At 46.5% G+C, this 24,332-nt stretch overlaps 1 protein-coding gene across 1 annotated transcript; it reads left to right on the top strand.

Moving 5' to 3' along the window:
* Positions 1-218: 218 nt before the first annotated feature.
* POLDIP3 (DNA polymerase delta interacting protein 3) lies at positions 219-24,015 on the top strand. The gene is made up of 9 exons (XM_045520593.2): positions 219-378; positions 11,605-11,995; positions 12,755-12,841; positions 13,754-13,849; positions 15,712-15,891; positions 16,484-16,561; positions 18,961-19,090; positions 21,382-21,448; positions 22,448-24,015. Exons 1-9 carry the CDS (start codon positions 320-322, stop codon positions 22,623-22,625), a joined length of 1,266 nt encoding a protein of 421 aa, XP_045376549.2. The 5' UTR covers positions 219-319; the 3' UTR covers positions 22,626-24,015.
* Positions 24,016-24,332: the final 317 nt, after the last annotated feature.

Genomic DNA, 24,332 nt, shown 5'->3' with positions numbered 1-24,332 from the left:
CAAAGTTGACCAGAGAACTGAGAACCTCGTTCCTTTGAAGTTTATCTTTCTCAGTAATTTTTTTATGTCGCTTTTCATTTTATGTGTTCATGGGGGAGCCTGGGGAACGGTAGGGCTACGACCCGCTGTATGCAGATAAGTAGCAGGCGTCGCAAGGGCTCACGGAGGGAACCCCGCCCCTTCCGGTCTTTGCTCGGTCGGATTTGTCGCGAGAGTTCGCGGAACGCCGGAAGCCGCTAGTTGCTCCGTAGCGGCCGAAGGGGCGGGCTCGAGGGCTGAGGGACCCCTAAGCTGCTCGCGGCTCCCTCAGCGGTGCAAGATGGCGGACATCTCCCTGGACGAGCTAATCCGGAAGCGTGGGGCTGCGGCGAAGGGGCGGTAAGCGGTCCTTTCTCCCTTCAGAGTTCAGGCTCCGAGTCCTAGCGGGGCTCAGGGCGGAGGAGGGAGCGGCCCGGGCTCGACGCGGAGGGCCGTCTGCGCCCGCCCCCTGCCGCAGCAGCGCTCCTCATTGGCCCGGCCGCCGCCTCCGCCGCGGGCCGGGCCGCCCGACCGCCCACTGGCTGCAGGCGCCGTCGTTCCAGCGGGCCAGGGGTGGCCGTGGGGCCGCTGCGGGCGGCCGGGCTTGAGGGAGCTGCCCGGGGGGCGCCCCACGGGGCCCGGAGCTGCCGCCGCGGAGGGGACGGACTGCCCCCACGGCCCGGCGTCCATAGGGTCTCCCCAGCGCAGCCCCTCGTCTGAGGAGACTCGCCACTGCTCCATGATCTCAGCGCAGCCCTTGAGTTAGAACGAATAAAGTTTCGTGGGGAAGTGACTTGCTCACGCTCTCCCGGTCTGTTTACTGCCTAAGCCAAGCCCCAAACCCAGACCTTTAGTTTCCAAATCCCGCACCCGGTTCCCCCCTCCGGGCTACCACTATTGACACTCGCCTCCCTTTGTGTGGCGTTTCGGGTTCTCTACGCGCTTTCCTGCACACGCTGCCTCATTTTCTCTTTTCGCAATCCCGTCGGCCGGCCGTTTTACAGATGAGGAGCTTGAGGCTGGGAGAGGTGGAGTGACTTGCCCGAAGCCACGGAGAGCTGATATCGGGGCTGATTGCACTTTTTGAGTTGGATAAGTTGGCCTCAGGCTTAGGCAGAAAAACAGGTGGGACGGGCTGGAGGTTGGCTGTTTCTTGATGGTTCTCAGAGAAGACTGGTCTGTATCTGGGTGAGGAACTGCAGAGATGATTTGCAGTTATATGCTCCAAACTTCCTCTGGACCCTCAAATATGGTTAGTCATTTCCAGCCTTTAGGCGCTCCAGTTCACCTGTATGAAAAAGTGGGGACTGTGACCAATAGTTTTCTAGCACACATTAAGATAGTTCAAATGTCCTTGTAAACAGCCAGACTGTAAGATGTTAAATACTGTTTTCTCAGACAGTTGTTCACTTAGCAGATGTTTATTAATACCTCCTGTGTGCCTGTGGCTAGAAAATAGATTCCCTTACTGTCTGAAATGTATCCCCCACACATCCACCACAACTGCCCCTGCCACCACATCGTGCACCAGTCGGCACTTCGCCTGGCTTCTGGTTTGTAATAGGCACGCAGTATTCATTTACTTTGCTATTATCTGTGAGTAGTTCTCCCCTAAGTCTTCTCTCTAGTAACTGATGTGGATGGAATTGGTGCTGGGTCCTCCTGTCACATCTAAGCCCGTCCAGGTTTCACAGGTTTCTGGACAGTTACTGAATGAGCCACCTTCCCAGGACATGCACATCCTGCAGCCACTCACTGCTCAGTTCCCGACTGCAGGCAGTCTGTACTGTCTGTTGAATCTGTACTTTTTTGACGTTGTGTGCAGAGTCTTTTGTTGGGCATTGGGTATAAATGTAGGGAAGGGAGGATATATGGATCCCTGGAAAGAGCAGGGACTGTACAGCCAGGCAGGCCTCATTGTTGGGTTCTGTACCTCCCTGGCTAGATGACTTCTGAGCTGGGCAGTTTCCTCATTTGTAAAATGGTTCCTGGTAGGTGGTTGAGAGGATTAAATATGAGAGGAATAGAAGCCCAAATCCCTCCCCCTTGGGGACATAATAGGTAAGCATCAGGTCCTAGAGTCAGACTGCCAAGTTTCAATCCCTGCTTCTCCCATTTTCCATATGATCTTATGAAAGTTACTTAACAGTTCCCTGCCTCTTTTTCCTTATTTATAAAACATGAATCATATTTACTTCATTAGGCATTGTCAGGACTAAGTGGATTAAAGTATCTAAAGTACATTCAAAAAGCATCTGATGGGTACTAAGTGCTTAATAGATGTTAGCTATCATAATCATCATCATTATTGAAAGCTTTTAAGTAGAAAAGTAATGTCCAATCTTTAGTGTGAGAGTATTGCTTTGGTATCATGTGAAGATTGGATTGGGGGAAAGTGCAGGGAAGGAGACTAGTGTAGAAGAAACTGGATTGCATGCTGTGTTTGGGCTAAACCTGCTGGAAACTTGCATCGCCAACAAAGAGAAAAACTAAATTGGGGAGAGGGGTACCTGTCAAGAACTGTGAAAGGTCTGAACAAATTTCAGTGAACAAATGTCATTTCCTACATTAAATAAATGCATGCTTCCTAGAATAAATCTCCTTACAAGGAACTTTGCATGGGTGTCCCAGGAAGGACTTTGTGCTTAATAATTTAGGAGGAACCTGTGACCATCTCAGAAAACTTCTTTTTCTCCTCTTAGTGGAAATAGCAAAAGACTCAGCCTGTAGCGGTGTAAATAACCTCTTCCCACAGGTCATCGTGGAATGTGCTTGTTCTTCAGCGCAGCCATTCTGTTTTGTGTTCATCACACCATATCAGAAAGGTGTTATCATTATTGCCTGGCCCCCAATTATTCGTCAAAAGATTCCTTGAAAATTAGAAATCAGGAGAAAATTAGATAAGATGGGGATGATTTTATGATACTTCATATAGTTCATGGTAAGGTGCTTCCCTTCCCCACACATAGAACATTGCTAGTGACTTCAGTTGTTGAAGACCCACAGATGACTCTCCCCAGGGCAGCACTGGGTACCAGCTGCAGTATGGGCCTGCCCCATTTCTTCCTTTAGATGTGAAAGCATCACTGATTTGGCTAGTTGAGGCACCCCTTCTTTGGTTTGCTTAGTTTAACCTTCAGAGGATGACTGTCTGTCCACTGCTTCCTTGTAATTAGATGAAGGTGACAGGAAGCTTCAGTGAGAAAGTTGGGCCTTGAGTAGCTGGAGGTGAGCAGCTCTGGGCCAGATGCTTATCTGGAAAGTCCTTGGAGCCATGGGGAGAGGAGGTAAGGGGACTTTTCAGTTTAGGCCAGGGCTCTGGTCCTGGTACTCACTGCTGGTTTCTTTATTGAAATCAGGTACAGGAAATTAGTCCTGGAACAGAGAGGAGGGAAATGAGTTGTTACATTAGCTTGGAAGGAAGAATCACAATTTAAAATGAGGCATCTGCACAAGACTCTCTTGGAGGGCAAAGGAATAATGTCTTGTTTTTCCTTATGCCTCTGAAGCACCTAATTCAGAACTGACCCTCAATAATAGTTAGAACTAAACTATGTTTTCTCCCTATAGAGATAGCCTCAACATACACTTTCTAACCTAAAGACCCCATGGATTAAAATCCACTTTAGATAATCCGGGGCCTGCCTTGTAGGCCTGAATCCTTTGGACTGGACATCTGTCCAGAGCCAGCTGTCTCTCTGCCTTCCACAAGCAGATCCAAGAGAGTGAGGGATTCCTAGCCCTCCCTGGTCATCATGTGTATGCTAGGCTCCACTGGGCTGCTTGCCCTCTGGTCCACACTACTTACTTCCAGGACCTGCTGGAGTACCTGGTGAGGGTCTGAAAGCCGTGCACAGTTGTATTGTTTCAGGTGTGACGGGGCAGGGCAGTTAAGAGACTTGCTCAAAACCTCCCTCTCTCCCCCTCCCAAACATTTACTGAGGCCAAAAGTGCAGCATGTATTTCAGGAACGTAAGAGAGTCTGTAGTGGGAGGGGAGGCTGCAAGCAGAGGGGGCCAGACTAGGGGTTGGACTTTGTTAGGGAGCCCTTAGCAGTTCTTGGAGCAGGAGGGTAACATAATTGGCTCTATGTTTTAAAGACCTGCCCCTAGCAGGAGTGTTTATTTGAAAAATTCCTGATGACTAATGCCTGCCTTATAACCAGTACTGCTGCCTGCTGGGATGAATAGCTGTCTTTTCATGCAAGGAGAAGGGCAATGATTATAAAAAGCCTGAACACTGAACCCCCTAAAGCTGCTCAGGAAAGGAAACTGGTGTAACCAGGGAGCTGAGTGTATGGAACTGAGGGAAAATAGCTTACCTGTGCTGCTGCATCCACAACTGTATCACCTCCCTCCCCAAAACGTACCTTTTGTGCTGTTCAAATAGATAAAAGTACCAGCACGAGGCATCTTGGTGGTCTTCCTTGCCAGATAAGCAGTGTGGTGTGTGAATACACTGCCGTCCTTGGTGTGTGTGCTCACCCTCTGGTCACTAGAGGGTGCACTATGTCCCTGGATATGACTGGAGTCCTAATTTTTTTCCTCACTCTGGGCACAGTACTCACCCTTCCTTAACTCTTGGAGTTCTCTTCTTTATTTTTGACCCATACTTGATTTATTGGTGTTTTAACCAGGTATAGGGAAGTTCGAATCCAGCCTTCACCATTACAGCTCTGAGATTTGAGATAGTTATTCTCCTTGAATAACTTAAATCTTAGTTTCTTTATAAAATGTGGTTAATAACCTAATTCTCTGAGTTGTGAGGGTTAAAGGAGGTGTGTCAGAGTTTATGGATCTATAGTAGGTGCTCAAAACTGTTAGTTGAGATCACCTTCTTTGTAAAATCTTTCATTAACCCCGATAGCCAGTTGTCCCTCATGTGGTCATGGTAGACTTCTGAAACTCTCAATACAACACTTCAGACAGCCATTACAGATTATCAGGAGGGAAATTGTTGAGAAATATGAACACATTAAGGTTGCAGAGGCATAATCTCCCCTGCCTCTCCTACAAACGTGTACTCTTCAGGCCCAGTTGGAATGAACCAGAAAACTTTTGAATTTTCCCGTTTCTCCAATCTCTGTTTGGAGATGTGAAATTTGTTTTCAAGAATCTCATTGTTCCTTTAGTTATTCAAACTAATTGCTTTCAATAGCTTTCTCTCCCCCTACCCATCCCTACCCCTTGGCAGTAATGTTCAGGTGCTTGAATGGCGATAAAAGAAATTGGGTAACTTAACTTTTTGAAAGCATAATTGATGCTGTGGAGTCTAGATTTGCCCAATTTTATGATTTTATAAAATTATGGTTTATCACATGGTAATATCATCCCACTTCCTTTAATTATAAATACTGGTAACCTTTGGTACCCTGGTGATGGGAGGAAGTAGGATTTGGAGAAGGCAGATGAAGATAGGAAGTCTTCGTTCAGGACAGGCTCAGGTTTAGATTAGGCTGTGTCTGACCTCTGCTGTGTGGTAGAAATGGTCGTCAATGAAGTCTTCCACTGTCAGTGTTTATGCAGCCTGGTTCCCTTTGTACCTGTTCCCTGGTTCCCTAGTGGTTTGATGACTAGAAAAGTTCCTTTAACATTTGTTGTAAAGCTGGTTTGATGGTGCTGAATTCTTTTAGCTTTCATTTATCTGTGAAGCTTTTGATTTCTCCATCAAATCTGAATGAGAGCCTTGCTGGTAGAGTATTCTTAGTTGTAAGTTTTTCCCTTTTATCACTTACCGTGTCACTCCCTTCTGTCCTGTAGAGTTTCTGCTGAAAAATTAGCTAATAACCTTATGGGAGTTCCCTTGTATGTTACTTGTTGCTTTTCTCTCGCTGATTTAAAATTTTTCTCCTTACTCTTAATTTTTGTCAATTTGATTAGTATATTCCTTGGTGTGTTCCTCTTTGGGGTGATCCTGTGTGGAATTCTGCGCTTCCTGGACTTGGGTGACTGTTTCCTTTCTCAAGTTATGGAAGTTTTTGGTTATTATCTCTTCAAAATTTTTCTCAAGTCCTTTCCCTCTCTTTTCTCTTTCTGGGACCCCATAATGTGAATATTAGTGCTCTTCATGTTGTCCCAGAGGTCTCTTAAACTAGCCTCATTTCTTTTCATTCTTTTTTTCTTTTTTCTGTTCCTCAGTCGTGATTTCCACTAATCTGTCTTCTAGCTCACTGATCCATTCTTCTGCCTCATTTAGTGTGTTCTTGGTTCCTTCTAGTGTGTTATTCATTAAGTAATTTTATTCTTCAACTCTGGGTATTCTTTATATTTTCCAACTCTTTGCTAAAAGCTTCGCTCTGTGCATCTATACTCTTCTTGAGTTCTCTGAACATCTTCGCCATTATTTCTTTGAACTTCTTGGATGAATTGCCTATCTCCTCATCACTTATTTCTTCTTCTGGGATTTTATCTAGTGCCTTGGCCTGGGAGATATTCCTCTGCCATCTCATATTGTCTGTCTTTCTCTTTGTATTTTTAGATAGGTTAGTTATGTTTCTTGACCTTGGAGAGGTGGCCCTCTGTGGGAGATGTCCTATGTGTCCCAGCAGTACCCTCCTCTCTTGTCCCCCAAGGGCCAGGGTCCAGTATAGAGTCTGGCCTGTGTTTGTGGATTCCTTCCACAGGCTTTGGGATTGTTGTTTTCTTACTTCTGGTATCTGCTCCCTGGTGGATGAGGCTGGACTGGAGGCTTATGCAGGATTCCTGGCGTAAAGAGTCAGTGCCTGCCCACTGCTGGGCGAAGCTTGGTCCTGGCCCTCTGGTGGGTAGGGCCTTGTCTAGAGGTGTTTGTGGCTCAGGAAGTCTGCTGATGGGTGGGGCTGTGTTTCCACTCAGTATGTTGTTTAGCCTGAGGCTTCCCAGCCCTTAAGCCTGCAGGCTGTTGGGTGGGGTTATGTCTTGGTGCTAGTGATCCAGTCAAGATTTCAGCCTCCAGGAAATCTCCTGTAGATGAACACTTACGGAATGTCTGCCACCACCTTTTATGTCCCCTGGGTGAGCCGCAGCCGTCTCCTGCCTTCCCAGGAGAACTTCCAAAACCAGCAGGCAGGTGTGGCCCAGGTTCCTATGAAATCACTGCCTCTGTCTTTGGACCTGGTGCACATGTTTCTGTGTACGCTTTCCAAGAGACTGAAGTCTGTTTCCCACAGTCCCATGGGGTTGCTGGAGCTAAGCTCCACTGGCCTTCAAAACCAGATGTTCTGGGGTCTCCTCCTCCCAATGCCGGAACCCTGGGCTGAGGAGCCTGACGTGGGGCTCAGAGCTCTCATTCCTGTGTGAGGGCCTCTGTGACTTAATTATTCCTCAGCTTGTGGAACGCCCACTTGGGAGTATGGGGCCGAGCATGCCCCTCCAACAATCCCCCTGTAGTTCCCTGTTTATGTTTCCAGTTGAAGATCCTTTTTAGCTGGGTTCCAATCTTTTTTTTGATGGTTGTTTAGCAGTCAGTTATGGTTTTGTTGTAGTCGCAAGGAGAGGCATGCTCGTGGTCCTGCTACTCCGCCATCTTGACCAGAAAAATCCTGGTTCCCTTTGTGATGCCCACTCAGTCGGAGACCAGCTGCTTTCTCTTCTAGGAGACCTTTCCTAAAGTACCTGAAGCTCCTGCAGCTCGGGGCCAGCAAGATCCTTGTGGGTCCCTCTCTTAGGGTAAGGCCAGGGTGGCCCTGTGCCATGGCTGTGTGGGTGCCCCTCTCTCAGCTGGGAGAGTGATTGTTGGCCAGGATCCTAGCAGGGCACTGGGCCAGTTGATGAGGGCTGGGTGGTAGACTGCCCTTGCAGAGGCCATCTTCTCCAGAAGCCCTTCTAGGGCAGCCATCCCTTCTGTCTTACCTCCTGGGCCTGGAGTAGGAAGGAGGGAAGCTTGGGACCTGTTATAATGGACTCTGCAGTCTGGGATCCAGTCCCAGCCATGCCGCTAGCTCTTTGATTTGGTTTCTCCTCTCTAAGATGGAAGTGATGGCAGCTAATCTCAGAGATTGTGGGCCTAAAAGGAGAATGTTAGGAACCCTGCAGGGTCCCTGACATAGCTGGAGCCCAGGACCAGAAAGCTCTCTGAGCCTTTGTCATTCCCCTGGGGCAGTGTTGACTTGGGCGTGAAGAGGTAGGGTGTATCCCTGGGGAGCTCTTAGTCCAGTGGGAAGTGCTGGCTTGTAAACAAATCACTGTGTTGCTACATGGTAAGTGCCTTAATAGAAGTTTTGTCCAGTGTCCTCCCTCCAGGAGGGAGCCTTCAGCTGTGGAAGTGATAGGGGAGAAGTGAAGGAATGCTCTTGAGGGTGGGGAAATAGGGAAAGCTTAAGTGTCTCCCCCCTCCCCCACCCCACACCCCAGCTGCAAGAGCAAAGAAGCTGCAAGCTGTGGGCTCTAGGGACACTTGCCACATTTCATCCGCTTGGGATGCCCTTTGACGTGGCTCTTTCCAGACACCCTGGGCCACCTCTCAGCTCTCCCACAGCCCCACAGACTTGGGCCCTTCCTCTCCTAGAGCAGGAGTATGCTGATTATTTGGTTATCTGTATGGCCCCTCCCCCGCACCCCACCGGTTGTTTCTAGGCCTGTTCCTCGCCATGCTTTTTTTGGTACCCATAGCCTCTGCCTTCAGAGGGTTCCAGTGCTTGATGAGTGAAGGATTTCATCTAGAATGCTTTCCATTAACTGGTTTTACCTGGATAAGGATGGTAAATGTTGATCAAAATCTTTTTCCCCATTTTATGAGTAGGCCGTCAATAGTAGCTCTTGGTCTGAACTGACAGCTTGTTGCTTTTCTTTGATGGGCATCATCGACATGTAGGGAGTTGAAACCAACAACAAAAAATAAACAGCGGGGGCACCTCACCTGCCAGTTGGTCCTGGGAGTAGAATTGTTATGAAGTTCATGTTATTCCATCCACCAATACCACAGCCTCTCAGTGTAGCTGCTGGTTTCTGTGGTCACCACAAAGTATAGCCTCATTATTGCCCATTGCTTTGCAGGCTACAAAGCCTAGGTTACCCCAGTTCAGGGAGGAATAGACACTGCAGCACACAGCTGTTTCCCTCTCCCTAATTGTGCTTACTGGCCTCCCTAAACACCTCCTTCCTTTTGGCCTTGCTTTTCTTAGCACCTCAGTCTCCCAGAGTCTCTGCATGAGAAAATAGAGTAGAGACAGACAAACAGTCCCATGGACCCACCCACCTACCTTAAACCTAATCTGATCAAGTCAGTAAATGACCCCTTACACCTTCCACTCTCTCTTCCACCTGTTTCTTGTATAAACACACTGGAAGATACTTAAATCCTAAGGTAATTTGCCATTTTTCAAAGAAAATGATTCTGCACATCACTGCCTTAGGTCTGGCTCTTGTGCAGTGTTTTTCCACTATGCTAAGGATAACAGGATGAATGAAGGTTCAGGTTTTCTTTTATTGATACCAGGCAGACTTACCTGTGGGTACCCTCTTGCTCTTAGCAGAGGTGCTGGTGGACAGTCTCACTCCATCTGGTTGAGGAAGAGAGGCAGTAGGAGAATGCAGTGGCTTGCCCACCATGAAGGATGCCTCCTGGGAGGCCTGGGTGGTGATGTGGGAAATGGCACAGGAACTTGCTTTTTCAGCAGTTTTACCTTCTAACTCCAGGCCAGAGATTCTTGACACTGCTGTTCTGCATGATCACCTGTGGAGTGAAAGACGCATATGCCCAGGCCTTCAGATTTTGGACTCAGTAGCTCTGGGTTGGGGTTTAGAGAGCTGTATTTTTAAGAAGCTCTTTAGGCATTTCTGATACTGAGCCAGGGCTCAGCAACACTTACAAAGCCCTGGGCCCCTCCCCTCCCAGTCCAGGGTGGTTAGAGAAGATAACCCAAGCAGATGTAATAATAGGCACAAAGGAGGGCTGTCCTAGAAGAATCAGAAAGGATTTCCCAAAGAAGAGAGACTGCCGTGGGAGCCTATGTCCCCAGGCAGTGCGCCTGCCGCGGGAGTAGTGTTTTTGTGGCAGCAGTGGAGAGGCCTTGTGATGAGCTGGGCAGGTGGGATGAGGTGGAAGCCCACAGACCCCAGGAGGGACTTCCAGAATTGTACTCAAAGGGGTCTTCTGTTCACTCTCAAGCCATGTAAGGGCCAACAGAAGAGAATGGGGCTTGTTCAATGGAGTTTCATTCCTTTCCAATCCTGAGTTTCTGATTTTGACATTTTTGTTGTTGCAGAGTGTGATAATATATATTTGGTCTTTTCCCCTGGCAGTTTCTGAAACCTTTGGAATTTCCTGAGTGATGAGGGTGACAGGAACATCTTTTGTTCTCATAAGATGGGCCCCTAGATAGCTTCAGGATGGGGCTGGTCGCCAGAAAGACCAGGTATGATTAGCCTGTTGAAACTTGCAGCTCCATCCTACCCCCTTGCACCCTGCACCTGCAGGGAGGGAGAGAGGGGCTAGAGACTGAGTTTATCAGTGGTCAGTGATTTAATCAATCATGCTTACATAATGGAACCTCCACAGAAACCCCTATACAATTGACTTTGGAGAAATTCTGAGTTGGTGAACACATCCATGTGCCAAGAGAGGGCATGGAAAAAACTCCACACCACTTCCCCATACCTTGCTTTATGCATCTCTTTGGTTTGACTGTGCTTTAGTTGTATCCTTTTTTTTTTTTTTAACATTTTTTATTGAGTTATAATCATTTTACAAAGTTGTGTCAGTAGCTGTATCCTTTATAATAACTGGTAGTAATTAAGTAAACTGTTTTCCTGAGTTCTGTGAGCTGTTCTAGCAAATTATCGAACTTGAAGAGGATCCTATGAACCCTCGATTTATAGCCTGTCAATCAGATGAGCAGGAAGCACAGGACTTGAAATTGGCATCTGAAATGAGGGCAGTCTCATAGGACTGAGCCTTCAACCTGTGGAGTCTGTGACAACTGTAGGTAGTTAGTGTCAGAATTGAGCTGTTTGACACTCAGTTGGTGTCTAGAGAGTTGGAGAATTGGTGTGAGAAAAAACCCTACACATTTCGAGTCAGAAGTGTTGTGAATAGAAACTATTCAGACAGGATTTTTTTTTTCTATTAAATCTTTATATCTTAGTCTGTTAGTCCTTTGGCTCCAATCTAGACCCATGTGTTGGCTTTCTTGGTCCCAGCCCCCTGGGGGTGTCTGCATGCAGTGGAGGTATGAGGCTGCCAGAGGCCATCTGGGCACTGTTGTTAATCATTTAACTCCTCTAAGCCTGTTTCCTCCACTGTAAAATGTGCATAATAATGCCGACTTCACAGGGTGCTGAGAGGGCTGATTGAGCGCATAGATGTGGAAGAACTTTAGAAACTGAAGTTGCTCTTCAGAGATGTAGGTTATGATATTTGGGGGATATTCTTATTTTAAAGCAGTCTTACATAGTGATAGAAACCACCAGGCCTTCCTTCCTAATATTGTTCACAGTGCAAAGTTAAGGGTCATAAAAGAAGTCTCTGTAGATTTAATTATTTCCTCAGACAGGGAGCAGCTTTGTGGTTTCTCCAGGACTTCCTTTGTTCCCAGTGTTACCACATCTTTACTTCTACAGGCTCCTGTTAATATCCAGATCTTCTTAATACGGCAGTTTTCATTTGCAGGCTCAGTGCCCGACCAGGAGTTGGAGGTGTTCGATCTCGTGTTGGGATCCAACAGAGCCTTCTCAGCCAGCCAGCACGCACGGCCACTTTCCAGCAGAGATTTGATGCTCGGCAGAAAATTGGCCTCTCAGATGCCCGGCTCAAGCTGGGAGTCAAAGATGCCCGGGAAAAGCTTTTGCAGAAAGATGCCCGGTTCCGGATCAAAGGGAAAGTGCAAGATGCCAGAGAGATGCTGAACTCCCGCAAACAGCAGAGCGCGGTGCCCCAGAAGCCTCGCCAGGTGGCCGACGCCCGGGAGAAGATCAGCTTGAAGCGGAATTCCCCTGCTGCCTTCATGAGCCCACCCATTGGGACGGTGACCCCTGCTCTGAAGCTCACTAAAACCATCCAGGTAGGTTGTGGCTCTTGTCATAAATTCCTGGAAACCAGTAACAACTGTAGATTCAGGTGGGGACCAGGGACCAGGAGTGTCGAGGCAAAATGTCAGTTCCCCCAAGTGTTTGTATAGTAACCGTATGAGGAAGGCAAGGTGTCATCTCAGTTTTATGTAAAAGAAAAGGGGCAGGGGGTGGTCCAGAGAAATTAAGTACCTTTCCAAGTGAGATGGTGGTAGAGGGGAGAGAAAGGAGGGGACAAAACATTTGTTGAGCACATGCTATGTGGCAGGCACTTGACATTTGTTCCTTGCTGCAACCCTGGATTATTACCCCAGTTTTATAAAAGAAGAGTCTAAATCTCAGAGATGTGAGTAATTGTGCCCTGAGCTATACAGCCAGTCAGTGGGAGGACCTGGATAGGACCCCAGTCAGACCTGGCTCTTAGTGCAGTGTCCTGGCCACCTGTATAGCCGCTGCCCCAAAGGGAATGGAAGCATTATTTAATCTTCACAGCAACTTTGGTGACAGGAATAGCAGCGACAGTGAACATTTATTAAGCCAGGTTCCTTGAGCACTGCACGTGCAGTGTCACGTGATCTCCAGGATGGCAAGTCTTCCTGTCACTCTCCTGCTCTGGGCATGAGGCAGTCTGTAGGGCCTTTTACCATAGACAAGAACTGAATGCCCACCATAATTTAGGTTTAGTGACCTCCTCTTCATAGGGAACGCATATGGGCCCTGTGGGGTGAGTTGTGACCACTGGGTGTTTCTAGGTTCCACAGCAGAAGACCATGGCACCAATTCATGCTCATCCTGCTGGAATGAGGATCAACGTCGTCAATAACCACCAAGCCAAACAGGTGGAGTGTGTGTGTGTGTGTGTGTGTGTGTACACTTAATGTGTTTTGATGTGGCCTAACAGGTGAATTAATAAGCCTGGCCCAGGGAGGGATTACAACTGACTTTTTGCAGTTTATGAGTTTTAAGAAGAAACTCCTTGACTGTATAGGGGCAGAGAGGCAAACTGAAAATCTTTTTTTCCCCCCAAGTGAAAGTAGTATGTGCTTATTTAATACAGAAAATTTTCAAAACAGAGAAAGATTAAGAAGGCAGAAAAAAGGGTCCTCGTGCTCTGGCTGTCCACAGCCAACCCCCATTGAAATTCTGCCCTGAATCCTTCCTGTATTTTGGGGGATTTGTGTGAGTGTGTGTGTGTGTGAGAGAGAGACATTTATTTAATGCATAGTTGTGGTTGTGATTATGTTATTATCTAGTTTTGTTCTGTTTTCACTTAGTAAACTCAAGCATTTTTCTGTGATTCACATTCACCATAAACATTTTTAATAACTGCATAATTCATTGAGTTGATGTTCTAGTTTATTTCAACCATTTTCCTGTAATTTTCGTTGTTAGCAATCCTTCTGTGAACATCTTTGTAGATAAAGCTCTTTCTAGGGTTTGGGTATATTTCTATAGGCCAGATTGCCTGCGACAGACTTTGTGAGCCAAAGGATATAAACAGACATTTTAGGGACCCTTGATAGGTACTGTCCGCTTGTAGAAGAGTACTGAGGTACCTGGAGTTGTAGCACTTTCACTGGGTCCTTGTGGGCAGGGTGGCAGTCTCCCAGACCAGTCTCCCTAAACACTCCCCCTGCACCCACTTCTCCCTCTTCCTCACTACTCTAGCCCTCATCTCCTCTCCTTGCTGCAAATGTCTGTTGAGAGCTTACATGCCACGTTAGTTTGTATTTTCTATTTCTTTTTTCCAGAATTTATACGACCTAGATGAAGATGATGATGTTGTAGCTCCTATTCCTAGTAAACAGATGAAATTTGCAGCCTCAGGCAGCTTCCTCCACCATGTGGTATGACTTTTACGTTTTTCCCTACATTCTGTGGGTGTCTGATCAGGTGCAGGGGAGAGGTGGTGGAGAGTCAGGCCTTTCAGTTCAGAAATATTTCATTTGGGTCATAAGATTATCAGAACCAGAACTAGTCTAACCCCTGGTTTTTATAAATGCTGAGACCAGGATGTCCACTGATCGTGAAGTGCAGGGCTACAGCTCCCAGTTGCTGTGTTTGAGACACTTCAGAGAAAATGTGAGTGATCCCAGAGGATGGAATCACATTTTATTTCCTTTATGGCAGGACATTCTGCCGGTTCCCCTTCCTTCCATGGCCAGCAGTTCTGGCCCTTTCTGAAGTCTGGGCCTTCTTAAGAGTGGATTCCCTGCTTGGTGTGTTAGCAAGAATATACTGAACCCTACCTGAAGGCTTCAGGTACAGCCTGCATGTGGGCTTGATGGACTAGGATGCTGAGATACCACACAGAGAAGGAAAGAGAATGATATCTGGGAACCTCAGGGAGGTCTGCCCTGCTTCGCTCAGTGGATATGGCCAAATTAAACATAGGGAAGTGAGTGGGCGCCCAAGCTAAATGCTTTTGTTTGGCTTTCAGAGGCCCAAAGACTCAGTTTTGGTCATGGCACTGAATGTGTGGACCAATTTCCTGGTTACCACTGAAGCTCTTAAAGTCCAATGGTAACCAGTAGTAATGTGTGAAACTGAATGATGCCAGTTTGTTACAAAGGGGCTTGGCCTTTTCAATAATTAGAGTGCTTGGGTCTGCTACCAAGGGGGCTGTCGGCTCGCTCAGTTAGTGGCTAACCCTATTTGGAAAAAACCCAGTGTTATATGAACTCATTTAAGGCTTCCCTTCCTTCCTACCCTGTGAGAAGAGTACTCTTATTACCCCTATTTTACAGATGAGGAATTAGGCATGGAGAGGTTAAATAAATCTGCTCAGCTTGTAAGTAGTGGATCTAGGATTTAGGCCTAAGCAGTCTGGCTCCCAGGCTAACTATTTAACCACTGCAGTATACTGGCTCTCGAGACTCAGAAAACAGCTTCAGAAATGTGGGATCCAGCATGAATCTAGATTCATCTAGATTCGGATAATCTGGTAAATTGACCCTATCCCGTAATCTGCCTGTCTGGCTGCTGAATTCCTCCTTTCTCCCTGAGTCAGTGTGTGGTAGACACTGTCCTAAATTAGCAAGACCATCTGCCACTTCTGCCTCGTACATCTTTTTCCTCAGACACATTAAAATCAGAGAGTTCGCTGCTTTTTATTTCCAAGGGGCCACATCCCCAGTTAGAAAGCAGGAGAGGGAGGGAACTGCTTCTACTTAATCTGCACATGCTGACTCTGCCAGCATGTCCCTGACAGTCTGGGAGCTGAGGAGACAGGACTACACGTGGTACCTCTGTAAGGCCAGAATAGGGACCAGAAAGCCAGGAGTCTGCACCTTTTTAAGAAAGTTCCTATTCCCAGCCAGCCTAGAGCTAACGATCTGCCCATTGTGGTAGAAGCATATCTGGGAATGAACTTGACCCTAAGCTTTTGGCCTCTGACTGGCCCCCAGTTTTTTGTTTTAATAAAGTCTAAATGGGTTTTAATAGTCTAAATGGTGTGGGTGAGCTTGTGACTCCTATTCAGAACTAGGTGGAAGATTTTTGCCAAGGGTTTCCAACACTGGAAATTCTGTGAGCACATGTGCAGACTGTTTTTTTCTCTCTTCCTGCCTCTTCCCTGGCAGCTGGCACCTTTCTGGCTTTAGACTCCTGATGGAATTAGGGAGGTGGGAGGCCTTGGGGTTGGGGTTGTCAGCCCCCCAAGGCATCCAAGTCTCTAGCTTCTCAGATTCCTGTCTGCCTCTTTATTTAGGCCGGGCTGAGCAGTTCCAAGCTTTCTGTATCCAAGGCCCTTCCTCTCACCAAAGTGGTTCAGAATGATGCATACACAGCTCCTGCTCTCCCCTCCTCTGTTCGAACAAAAGCCTTGACCAACATGTCCCGGACACTAGTGAACAAGGAGGAGCCCCCCAAAGAGCTGCCGCCTGCTGAGGTGAGGTGAAGGTGAAGGAGAGAAGGGGACTGCACCAGCTGAGAGTTAGCCTGTGCTGGGTGGGAAGTGTGCCTTGTGTACCCTATTGGTCCTCATAGTGCCTCTCTGAGGTCGGTGTTGCCACCTCCATTTTACAAATGAGTAAACCAAGGCCCAGTGGCCCCTGCTTTCAGGGAGCTCACAGGCAGAAAGGGAAAACAGAGCTGCAGACAGAGCACTGTGCCTCATGATAAAGCAGAGGGATGCCCAGAAGAGGACTGCCCAGTGTGCTGAGGAAAGATCGTCTGATTCCACTAGACAGATCTGGGAAGGCTTTAAGGAGAATGAGCCATCTGAGCTGGGTGGGTCTTGAAACATGAGTGGCATTCCAGGCAGAGGCTCAGGTCTCAAAGAGCCTGGCATATTTGGGAAATGTTGAGAGGTTCCATCCCTTAGCATAAGGTGTTGGGGGCATGATTAGAGGGGCCCAGTTGTAACCAGCTCTCCGTGAGAGTTTCTTCTGGGCCTTCCTGGGCCTTGCCTCAAGTGAGTTCTGCTGTTCGAGCACATAGCTGTTCTCTGACTTCCAGTAACTCTCTTTTGTCTATGACAGCCTGTCCTCAGCCCTTTGGAAGGCACCAAGATGACCGTGAATAATCTGCACCCTCGAGTCACTGAGGAGGACATTGTTGTGAGTACTGTGGCCTGCCAGAATTTTAAATCTCAAGCCAGTTCTGTGTCAAGGGTCCCCAGGACCCCCAGGTTAACTGATTCTCTAAGAGGACTCAGGACTAAGCATAGAGTTTCATATCAGGGCTAAGATTCATTACAGAATACAAAGCAGAATCAGCAGAAGGAAAAGTCTCTTGGGACAAAGGCTGGAGGAAACCAGGTGCAAACTTCTGGAGTCCTCTCCCAGTGGAGTTACACAGGATGCACTTTATCCCCCTCACAATTGGTTGTGACGACATGTGTGAAACCAGGGAAGCTCATTGGAGACTCAGTGCCCAGGGTTTTTATCAGGGACTGATCACATAGGCACCCCTGCCTAGCATAAACCAAAATTCCAGACTCCAGAAGGAAAGCACATATTTAGCATGAACCACATTGTTCACATGGTTTAGGCATAGTGAGCCACTCTTACCAGTTAGGGTGGAAAACTTCCCAGAATCCAAGTTCCCAGATGCCAGCCAAGGGCCAACCTTGGAAGCAGGCCTTCCAAAGGATAGCAGTCAGACCAGCTATGTTACCCCTTTTCCTCACAGCTTCTAAACCAGGGCAAGATGCCCAGCCTGAATCTCAGGGCCAGAGGATGATACTGGACTGTCTTGCATAGGATCCATTAGTCCCACTGTGCAAAATCCAGTGGTTCATGTTTTCCTGAGAGTCTTTGGAATTTCTGCCTCCTTTAGGGGTTTTCATGATGACTCCAAAGTAAAAGGAATGAGATGGATTGGTATTATCTGGTGGTTGATCTTCCTGGATTGCCCTTCCGGTCCTTCCTATCACCCCTGTGGCAGTTATCGCCAAAACCTAATCCAGGTATCTGGTGAAGAGTGGCCCAGATGATGCCAGGACTTCTTTTCAACCTCGTTTTCATTCAGGCACTAAAAAAACTGTTAAAGAATCCAGGTATCCTTTTAACTCAACTGTTAGGTCACAGAATGAATGCAACTGGACTCCAGCCTCTCCCTGCAACTGAGCCATAGGTTTTGTAACAGCCCACACTGGCCACCATGTTTGTTAATGGTTTTAATTGTGAAACATGAGTGCTGTGTGATTGCTTTGTGAACTGTGCACACAAGAATGCAAATTGTAGCCTACTTTGTGTAATACTTGACAAATTATAAAAATTAAAACAATTTTTTCTCGACTATAAAAGTAATAATAGCTATTATTTATTGAGTAATAGTAGCTATTATTATTTATATACTTACTATTGGAAGGCACTTTGTATGCAGGATCTTAGAAACTACAGAAGAGTGAAAAACTAATCACCTGTGATGATCACTACTCATAGTAAACTGTCAGTAATAGTTGCCCTCACCTCTTTTCTACCCATATAGGTAATTTTAAGAGAACAACAGTAATGAAATTGGGATGACACTTAGTATTCTGTTCTGTATCTTGGTTTTGATATATAGCTTTTTCCTTTTTATCATTAGGAACAAATTATTTCAGCAACCTTCTCATAAATCTTCTCTTTATCCTCATAACAACCTTGTGAAAGGCACTTGCAGGTGAAGAAATAGTTTGGGTGATAATCAGCCTTTGCAGTCCATCTCTGCATTGTGTTCCCTCTCTTTCAGTCTCCTGGTCTGTGCAGTGAGGAGGGATTGGAGTAAATGATGATGTGGCACATGTGTACAAAGCACTGTCTTAGAAATGGTTTCAGTTGAGCTTTCAGCATCCCTGGGAGTTAGGCTAGACCAGTCCTTTTCTTAAGAGAACACTCACCCTCAGAGAAGTTAAATAACCTGCTTGAGGTCACACAGCTGACTTGAGGCAGCACCCCAGGGATCAAACCTAGGTCTGTCTGACTTAGGGTAACCTGTCATCCTGGGGCCTCTAGGGCCTCTCTTCTTGGATAGCACTGAAAGTCCCATATCCTGAGAAACTCCTCAATCCAGCCAGACCAGGATGGTTGGTCACCCTGCATAGAACTCCAGAATTTGTATTTCTGATTCCTAGGTGATACATGGGTGAATCTACATGTGCATTCTCATGACAGAGCACTCTTGAGAGAATTTCCATATTCCATAACTAGGACCATTGTTGAAGCGGGCACTGAGGCAGGAGGACTGTGATGGGGTGATTTGGAGTGATAGGGACTCCAAGGCTTGTAAGGCCAAGTCCGTTTCTCACTGCCAGCACAGCTCTTCCCCTCCTCTGGTCCCATGTTGAAGCCTGTTGGAAGGCCCAGGAATGCCACCTAAAATGGAGCTTCCCTGAAACCTGGGGTACTGGGCTGTTCATTCAGAGCACAGCCTCCAGTCAACCCAGAGCCCTCTCTGGAGTGTGTGAATGGCAGATAGGGAGGATGACTGCCCAGAATTCTCTCCCAACCCTAACCCCTCTTGTTCTTTGCAGGAGCTTTTCTGTGTGTGTGGAGCCCTGAAGCGGGCTCGGCTGGTCCATCCTGGGGTAGCAGAGGTGGTCTTTGTGAAGAAGGATGATGCCATCACCGCATATAAGAAGTATAACAACCGGTGTCTGGACGGTAAGTCAGGGAGAAAGAAGCCACCTCACCTCCCTGCTCCTCACTGCTCAGAGAAGGCCTTCCTCTGAGATGGGTGGTTGGACGTCTCAGTGCGTTAAACCCTCCGGGGCCTCCTGTGTACCAAGAACAGGCAGGGATGTAGTCTCCAGGTGGTGCTAAGCTTCCCTGTTTAACAGGGCCCTGGGTTTTCACCCAGCCTTAGTACTTAGTTTAGCTAACATAGAAACACCACTTTTCCATGGATGGTTCTCATAAGAGACCTTGCCAGGAAAGCCAACAGCTGTAGCCTCCACCTTCCAGTTGTTGACCTGCTTACCACTAGGACACGGGTGCCTCAAAGTCCTGAAGTTGTCTAAATGTTGGTACCCGGGTGAGCCCTGCTCCTCGTGAGTGAACTATTTTAGTGAATTCAGGTTTATATTATTCATCTCGGGATAGCCTGTAGAGAGAAACTCTGTCTGCCGTGCCCTTCTGCCTACTGATTTATTCTTTCTCTGTTTAGTGCGTACACTATGGGCCAGGGCCCTGTGCTGGAAATGGAGATGCAGAGACTAATAAAACACACTGGGTGGGGTTTTGATGTACACTTCCCTAATGGCTAACGATGTTGTGTTGAGCTTATTGGCTATTTGTATTTCTTGGAGAAATGTCTGTTCAGACACTTTTTAATAGAGTTTAAAATAATTATATTTTAAAAATATGTGTCAGATAACTGATTTGCCAATATTTCCTTCCATTCTATAGGTTGTCTTTTCACTCTTTTTAATTTACAGCTATATATTTCCCTCTAAGCACTGATTTAGCTGCATTTGTAAGTTTAGGTATGTTGTCTTTATTCATTCATCTCTAAGTATTTTTTAATTTCCTTTGTGATTTCTTCTTTGACCCATTGGTTATTTAGGATTGTTTTGTTTGATTTCTATAACTGTGAATTTACCAAATTTCCTTTCTGTTTCATGAGTGTTTAAGGAGAATATTTTGCTGCTTTTGGGTAGATGTCAGGTCTAGTTGGTTTATAATGCTGTTTAAGTCTTCTCTTTTTGATCTGCCTGGTTGTTCTCTCCATTACTTTAGAAAGTGAAGTATTGAAATCTTCAACTATTATTGTTTGTTTACTTCTTTCAATTCTGTTCGTTTTTGCTTTGTATATTTGGGGCTCTGTTGTTAGTTGCATATATATAATAGTTTTCTTCCTGATGGATTGACCCTTTTATCATTATAAAATGTCCCTCTTTCTCTGTAGTTAACATTTTTGTTTTGAAGTCAATTTTGTCTTGTATTAGTATAGCCACTCCAGCTTTCTTAGAGTTGTTGTTTGGGTAGTATATCTTTTTCCATCCCTTTACTTTCAGCCTTTTTATATCTTTGAATCTAAAGTGTGTCCTCTATAGATAGCATATAGTTGGATTTTTTTTTTTTTAAATCCAGTCAGACAACTTCTGCCTTTTGGCTGGATTATGTAATCCATTTATATTTTATGTGGCTTTCTTTTGCATTATATGAATATTTTCTAATACAACATTTTAATTCCTTTATTTTTTCCACTATGTGTTTTGATTCACTCTCTTAATGGCTCATCAAGTGTTTACAGTATATGTGTAGCTTATCAGAATGTGTTTCAGATTGACTTAATTGCTGTGAGATACAGAAATATTACTCTTCTAGGGCTCTGTTCTCTCTTTCCCTTTTTTTATGCTGTTACTGTTATACTTATCACATATTACATAAAGTGGGAGTCCAGAACTTTTAAGGTTAATCCTTCATGGACAAAGTAGAAATCTGAACATACACTTTTTTTTTTAAATTTATTTATCTTTTGTGGGGAGGTAATTAGATTTACTTATTTATTTTTAGAGGAGATACCGGGATTGAACCCAGGACCTTGTGTATGCTAAGCTAAACACTTGAGCTATACCCTCCCCCAAACATTCACTTTTGACTCTTTTCACTTAATTTCATACCGTAGACGTTTTCCTTTAATGCTTGCTTCACAAACAAGTTTGGATTGCTTTATGCTGAGGCTACTTTCTTGCTTACTTTGACTCTGATCTTTTCCTGCATGAAGCCGGGTCTGTAGCCACTTTGCTTCTTGGTGCTGTCATTGCCAGGGTTTCATGGACCTCACACCCTGGGGTTGCTTTGCTGAAACCTGACAGCCCCATCCCTAACTGTGAAGCCAGGGCTGCCAGTTGTGGGTGCTTTGACCCTTGGTAATGCAAGTGGCAGTCTTTGTCCTTTTGTGTAAGGAGCTGAGGTCTCATGGCAGAGCCTTTTCTTTTTTGTTTTTTTAGGGCAACCAATGAAGTGCAACCTTCACATGAATGGGAACGTTATCACCTCAGACCAGCCCATCCTGCTGTAAGTTCCAAAGGCAGGGGACCGGGTGGAGCTCTTCTGCTTGTTTACTCTCCATGATCATCTCTATTCTGAGGGGTAAATTGCCTGCATCACAGCTCCATCCCTCTGCTCTGACAGCAAGCAGACAGGCAATCGGGAAGCTTAAATTTTACAAAGTGACGTGTCACATCATTTCTGCAGGGGATTGACCCCACAGGGACTAACATTAAGACCCCATTCCCACCCTTATAATTTAGAAACACCTGAGAAGAAAGTGGAGAGCAGACCAGTTGTGTCTCTTTTTGCACATCTATGTGTCCATTGTCCAAGTGAATGGAAAACTCACCTCACGATTGCCTCTGATGGGGAGAGTGCTGGGTGCTACCCCTTGTTTTGTTACACACACCCAGGCTACACTCCTGGCCTGGGATTGAGGACTTTTTTGGAGCCTGAGATGCAGAAAAATGTCTAGACTGACATGCAAAAGAAAATCCTTTCGTAGACAAGGAGACAGAGATCCAGGGAGAATATTAGGTGCCAAAGTAGGTGGGATAGTGTGGGGCAGGCTTTGAAATAGACTTTGAAATTTAGAAATAGCAGGATTTGAACCCTTCATATTGGATTCTGTGATTTAAATAAGTTTCTTAAACTGTGTTCCAAGGTAAGATATATTCTGAAAAATGGGTTTTATGACCTAGTAAGTTGGGAACCACTGGCTAAACCCAATGAAGTCTGTAAGACTTCTGAGAATGTATAATATGCTGATTTGTGTTTGGCTGTCCCCAAGGGACATGCAGTGTTTCCTAAACTTAAAACCCTAGATCATAGCAGGCTGCATCTCAGTTTTCTCATCAGCAAATTTTTAAAAATGATAGGGTTGCTATAATGCAAAACAAGGTAAAGGGGTACAGAAAGCATTATGTTTGGTGGCCAGCTTATAGCAGATCCTCAGGAGATGGTGGTTCCACTCCACCTCAGGGAAAACCGACAAGGGTTTTGCTTCTCCTCTGCTCTCTACAGACGGCTGAGTGACAGCCCCTCAGTGAAAAAGGAAAGTGAGATGCCTCGCAGGGTGAATTCTGCCACCTCACCCAACCCTCCTGCTGAAGTGGACCCTGACACCATCCTGAAGGCACTCTTCAAGTCCTCAGGGGCCTCTGTGACCACGCAGCCCACAGAATTCAAGATCAAACTTTGAGTGGGGGAGTGAGACAGCCAGGGGGCAGAGGAGGGTGGCTCTGTTTCCCAAAGCAAAGATTGTGACCAATGGGCCGTTGGACTGGGGGCCCCTGAGCATGAAGGGTCGCTGAGGGGTAGAGAGCTTCCTCACTGGACGGTACCCGCCTTTCTGTGTTGTGTTCTACTCTGTGCTCTTCTCTACGTTAACATTTCCTGTAGTATGTTTCTTCTCTCTCCGCCTTGTCACCAAGGTAGGCTTCTGTTGCTCACAGTGTCTCCCCCTAACCTCAGCCCCAAATTGATTTTTTAAAATCTGGAAATGGTGCCCTAAATTCTCTGGATAGCTTTCTTGTGGCCTCGTGGAATGCAGGGCAGGGGCTGTTTGAAGGACAGTGCTTTCTCCAGCTGTGAGAGGTTGACTCCCCCATTCTCTTTTTTAAACTTTTCAAACAAAGTGGGGATTGGAAGCCCCTGCCATCCTAATAGGAACCAGCTGCCATCCTAATAGGAACCCAGTCAGCCCAAGAGCTGTGTTGCACACTCTCCTGGTCAATAGAGATGGCCCAGATGGAGATCAGGTCACAGGCCTCTTGTCCTCTCACTGCGATTGACTCCAGGCCAATCTGCTAGGCACAAGCCTGGAAAGTATACAGGGGACCTGAGACACTAAGAGCCTCTTATGAGCTGCTTGGGGCCAGCCCAGTGAAGAAAAACTTGGAAACTCAGGTTTCCACAGAGTTCAGTCTGTCAAGCACGAAGGACCCAGGGTTGAACCAGCGTAGTCCTTTAGCTCTGAGGTTGCCCAGGCCTGGGTAGTGCAAGGAATGTGCCTGATGGTGCTCCACTCTCCAGTTATTTAAAGAATGCTGCTTTTGTTCCCTTCTACCCCTTTGAATAGGTGCAGACTTAGTTCTCTTCAGCAGCTGGAAGACATTCCTTCTACACTTTCCCCTTCTTGGCCCCAGAGAGCACCCACAAGACAATAGGACCTGGTTTCTCAGGTGCTGGGGACAGTCAGATCACTGCTTGGACTCTGCTTCCAGTAGGGATGGTAAATATCCTGCCTGCATGGCTTTACCCTCCCGTCTCCCCTCCAGTCCCGTGCCAGGCTGCTCTGGTTATCACAGGGCTTCACTGAGCCCAGCCGCAGCCACCTGGCCATCAGGACCCTGTCCTCTGGGTAGCCACATGGTACATTGTGGGATAGAGCCTGTTCGCATACCCTATTCTACAGGATGTCATCGTGGGAAATAGAAGGTGGTGGGCCAATCCTGTGTCCCTCTCCACCTCCCACTCCCTTGCATTCCCCACCTGTGTCTCATTTGTTCAAAAGGAGAGGAAGAGGCATTAAGGGATGGAGGAGACTATGTGTTACTTACCCATTTCTGAATAAACATTTGTTATTCCTACTATTGGGCTGTCATTTCTTAAAAGATTCTGCTAAGAGGCTTCATGGAACTTGTCACCAGGAAACAGGGATTTGCCTCTGTTTTACTGTTCACCAGCTATGACTTTAGGACAGTTCCTCACAGGACTCACTGAACTTCAGTCTCCCCGGCTGGGAGAATGTGAGCATTAATGTCTGTGGAAGCACCTGGCACAGTAACTCAGTACCTCCTTGGGCCTAAAGTGCCTCACTGGGTATTAAGCTGGTCAGTTACAACAGAGTTGGGTCTGTTCATAGGAAACAAGGGAGACTAGCAGGTGGCGTTTGCCTTGAAGAAGT

Source organism: Camelus bactrianus, chromosome 12 (genome assembly GCF_048773025.1).
Source record: "Camelus bactrianus isolate YW-2024 breed Bactrian camel chromosome 12, ASM4877302v1, whole genome shotgun sequence".
In the NCBI taxonomy this organism is placed as follows: domain Eukaryota; kingdom Metazoa; phylum Chordata; class Mammalia; order Artiodactyla; family Camelidae; genus Camelus; species Camelus bactrianus.
Note: the sequence above shows the minus strand (reverse complement) of the source record. Positions and strands in the feature narration are given on the sequence as shown.

Coding starts and splice junctions, on each gene's coding strand:
- POLDIP3 (XM_045520593.2), top strand. CDS start 320: ATGGCGGACATCTCCCTGGACGAGCTAATCCGGAAGCGTGGGGCTGCG. Junction 12,842..13,753: donor ATAACCACCAAGCCAAACAG/GTGGAGTGTGTG, acceptor TCTTTTTTCCAG/AATTTATACGACCTAGATGA. Junction 19,091..21,381: donor TAACAACCGGTGTCTGGACG/GTAAGTCAGGGA, acceptor TTGTTTTTTTAG/GGCAACCAATGAAGTGCAAC.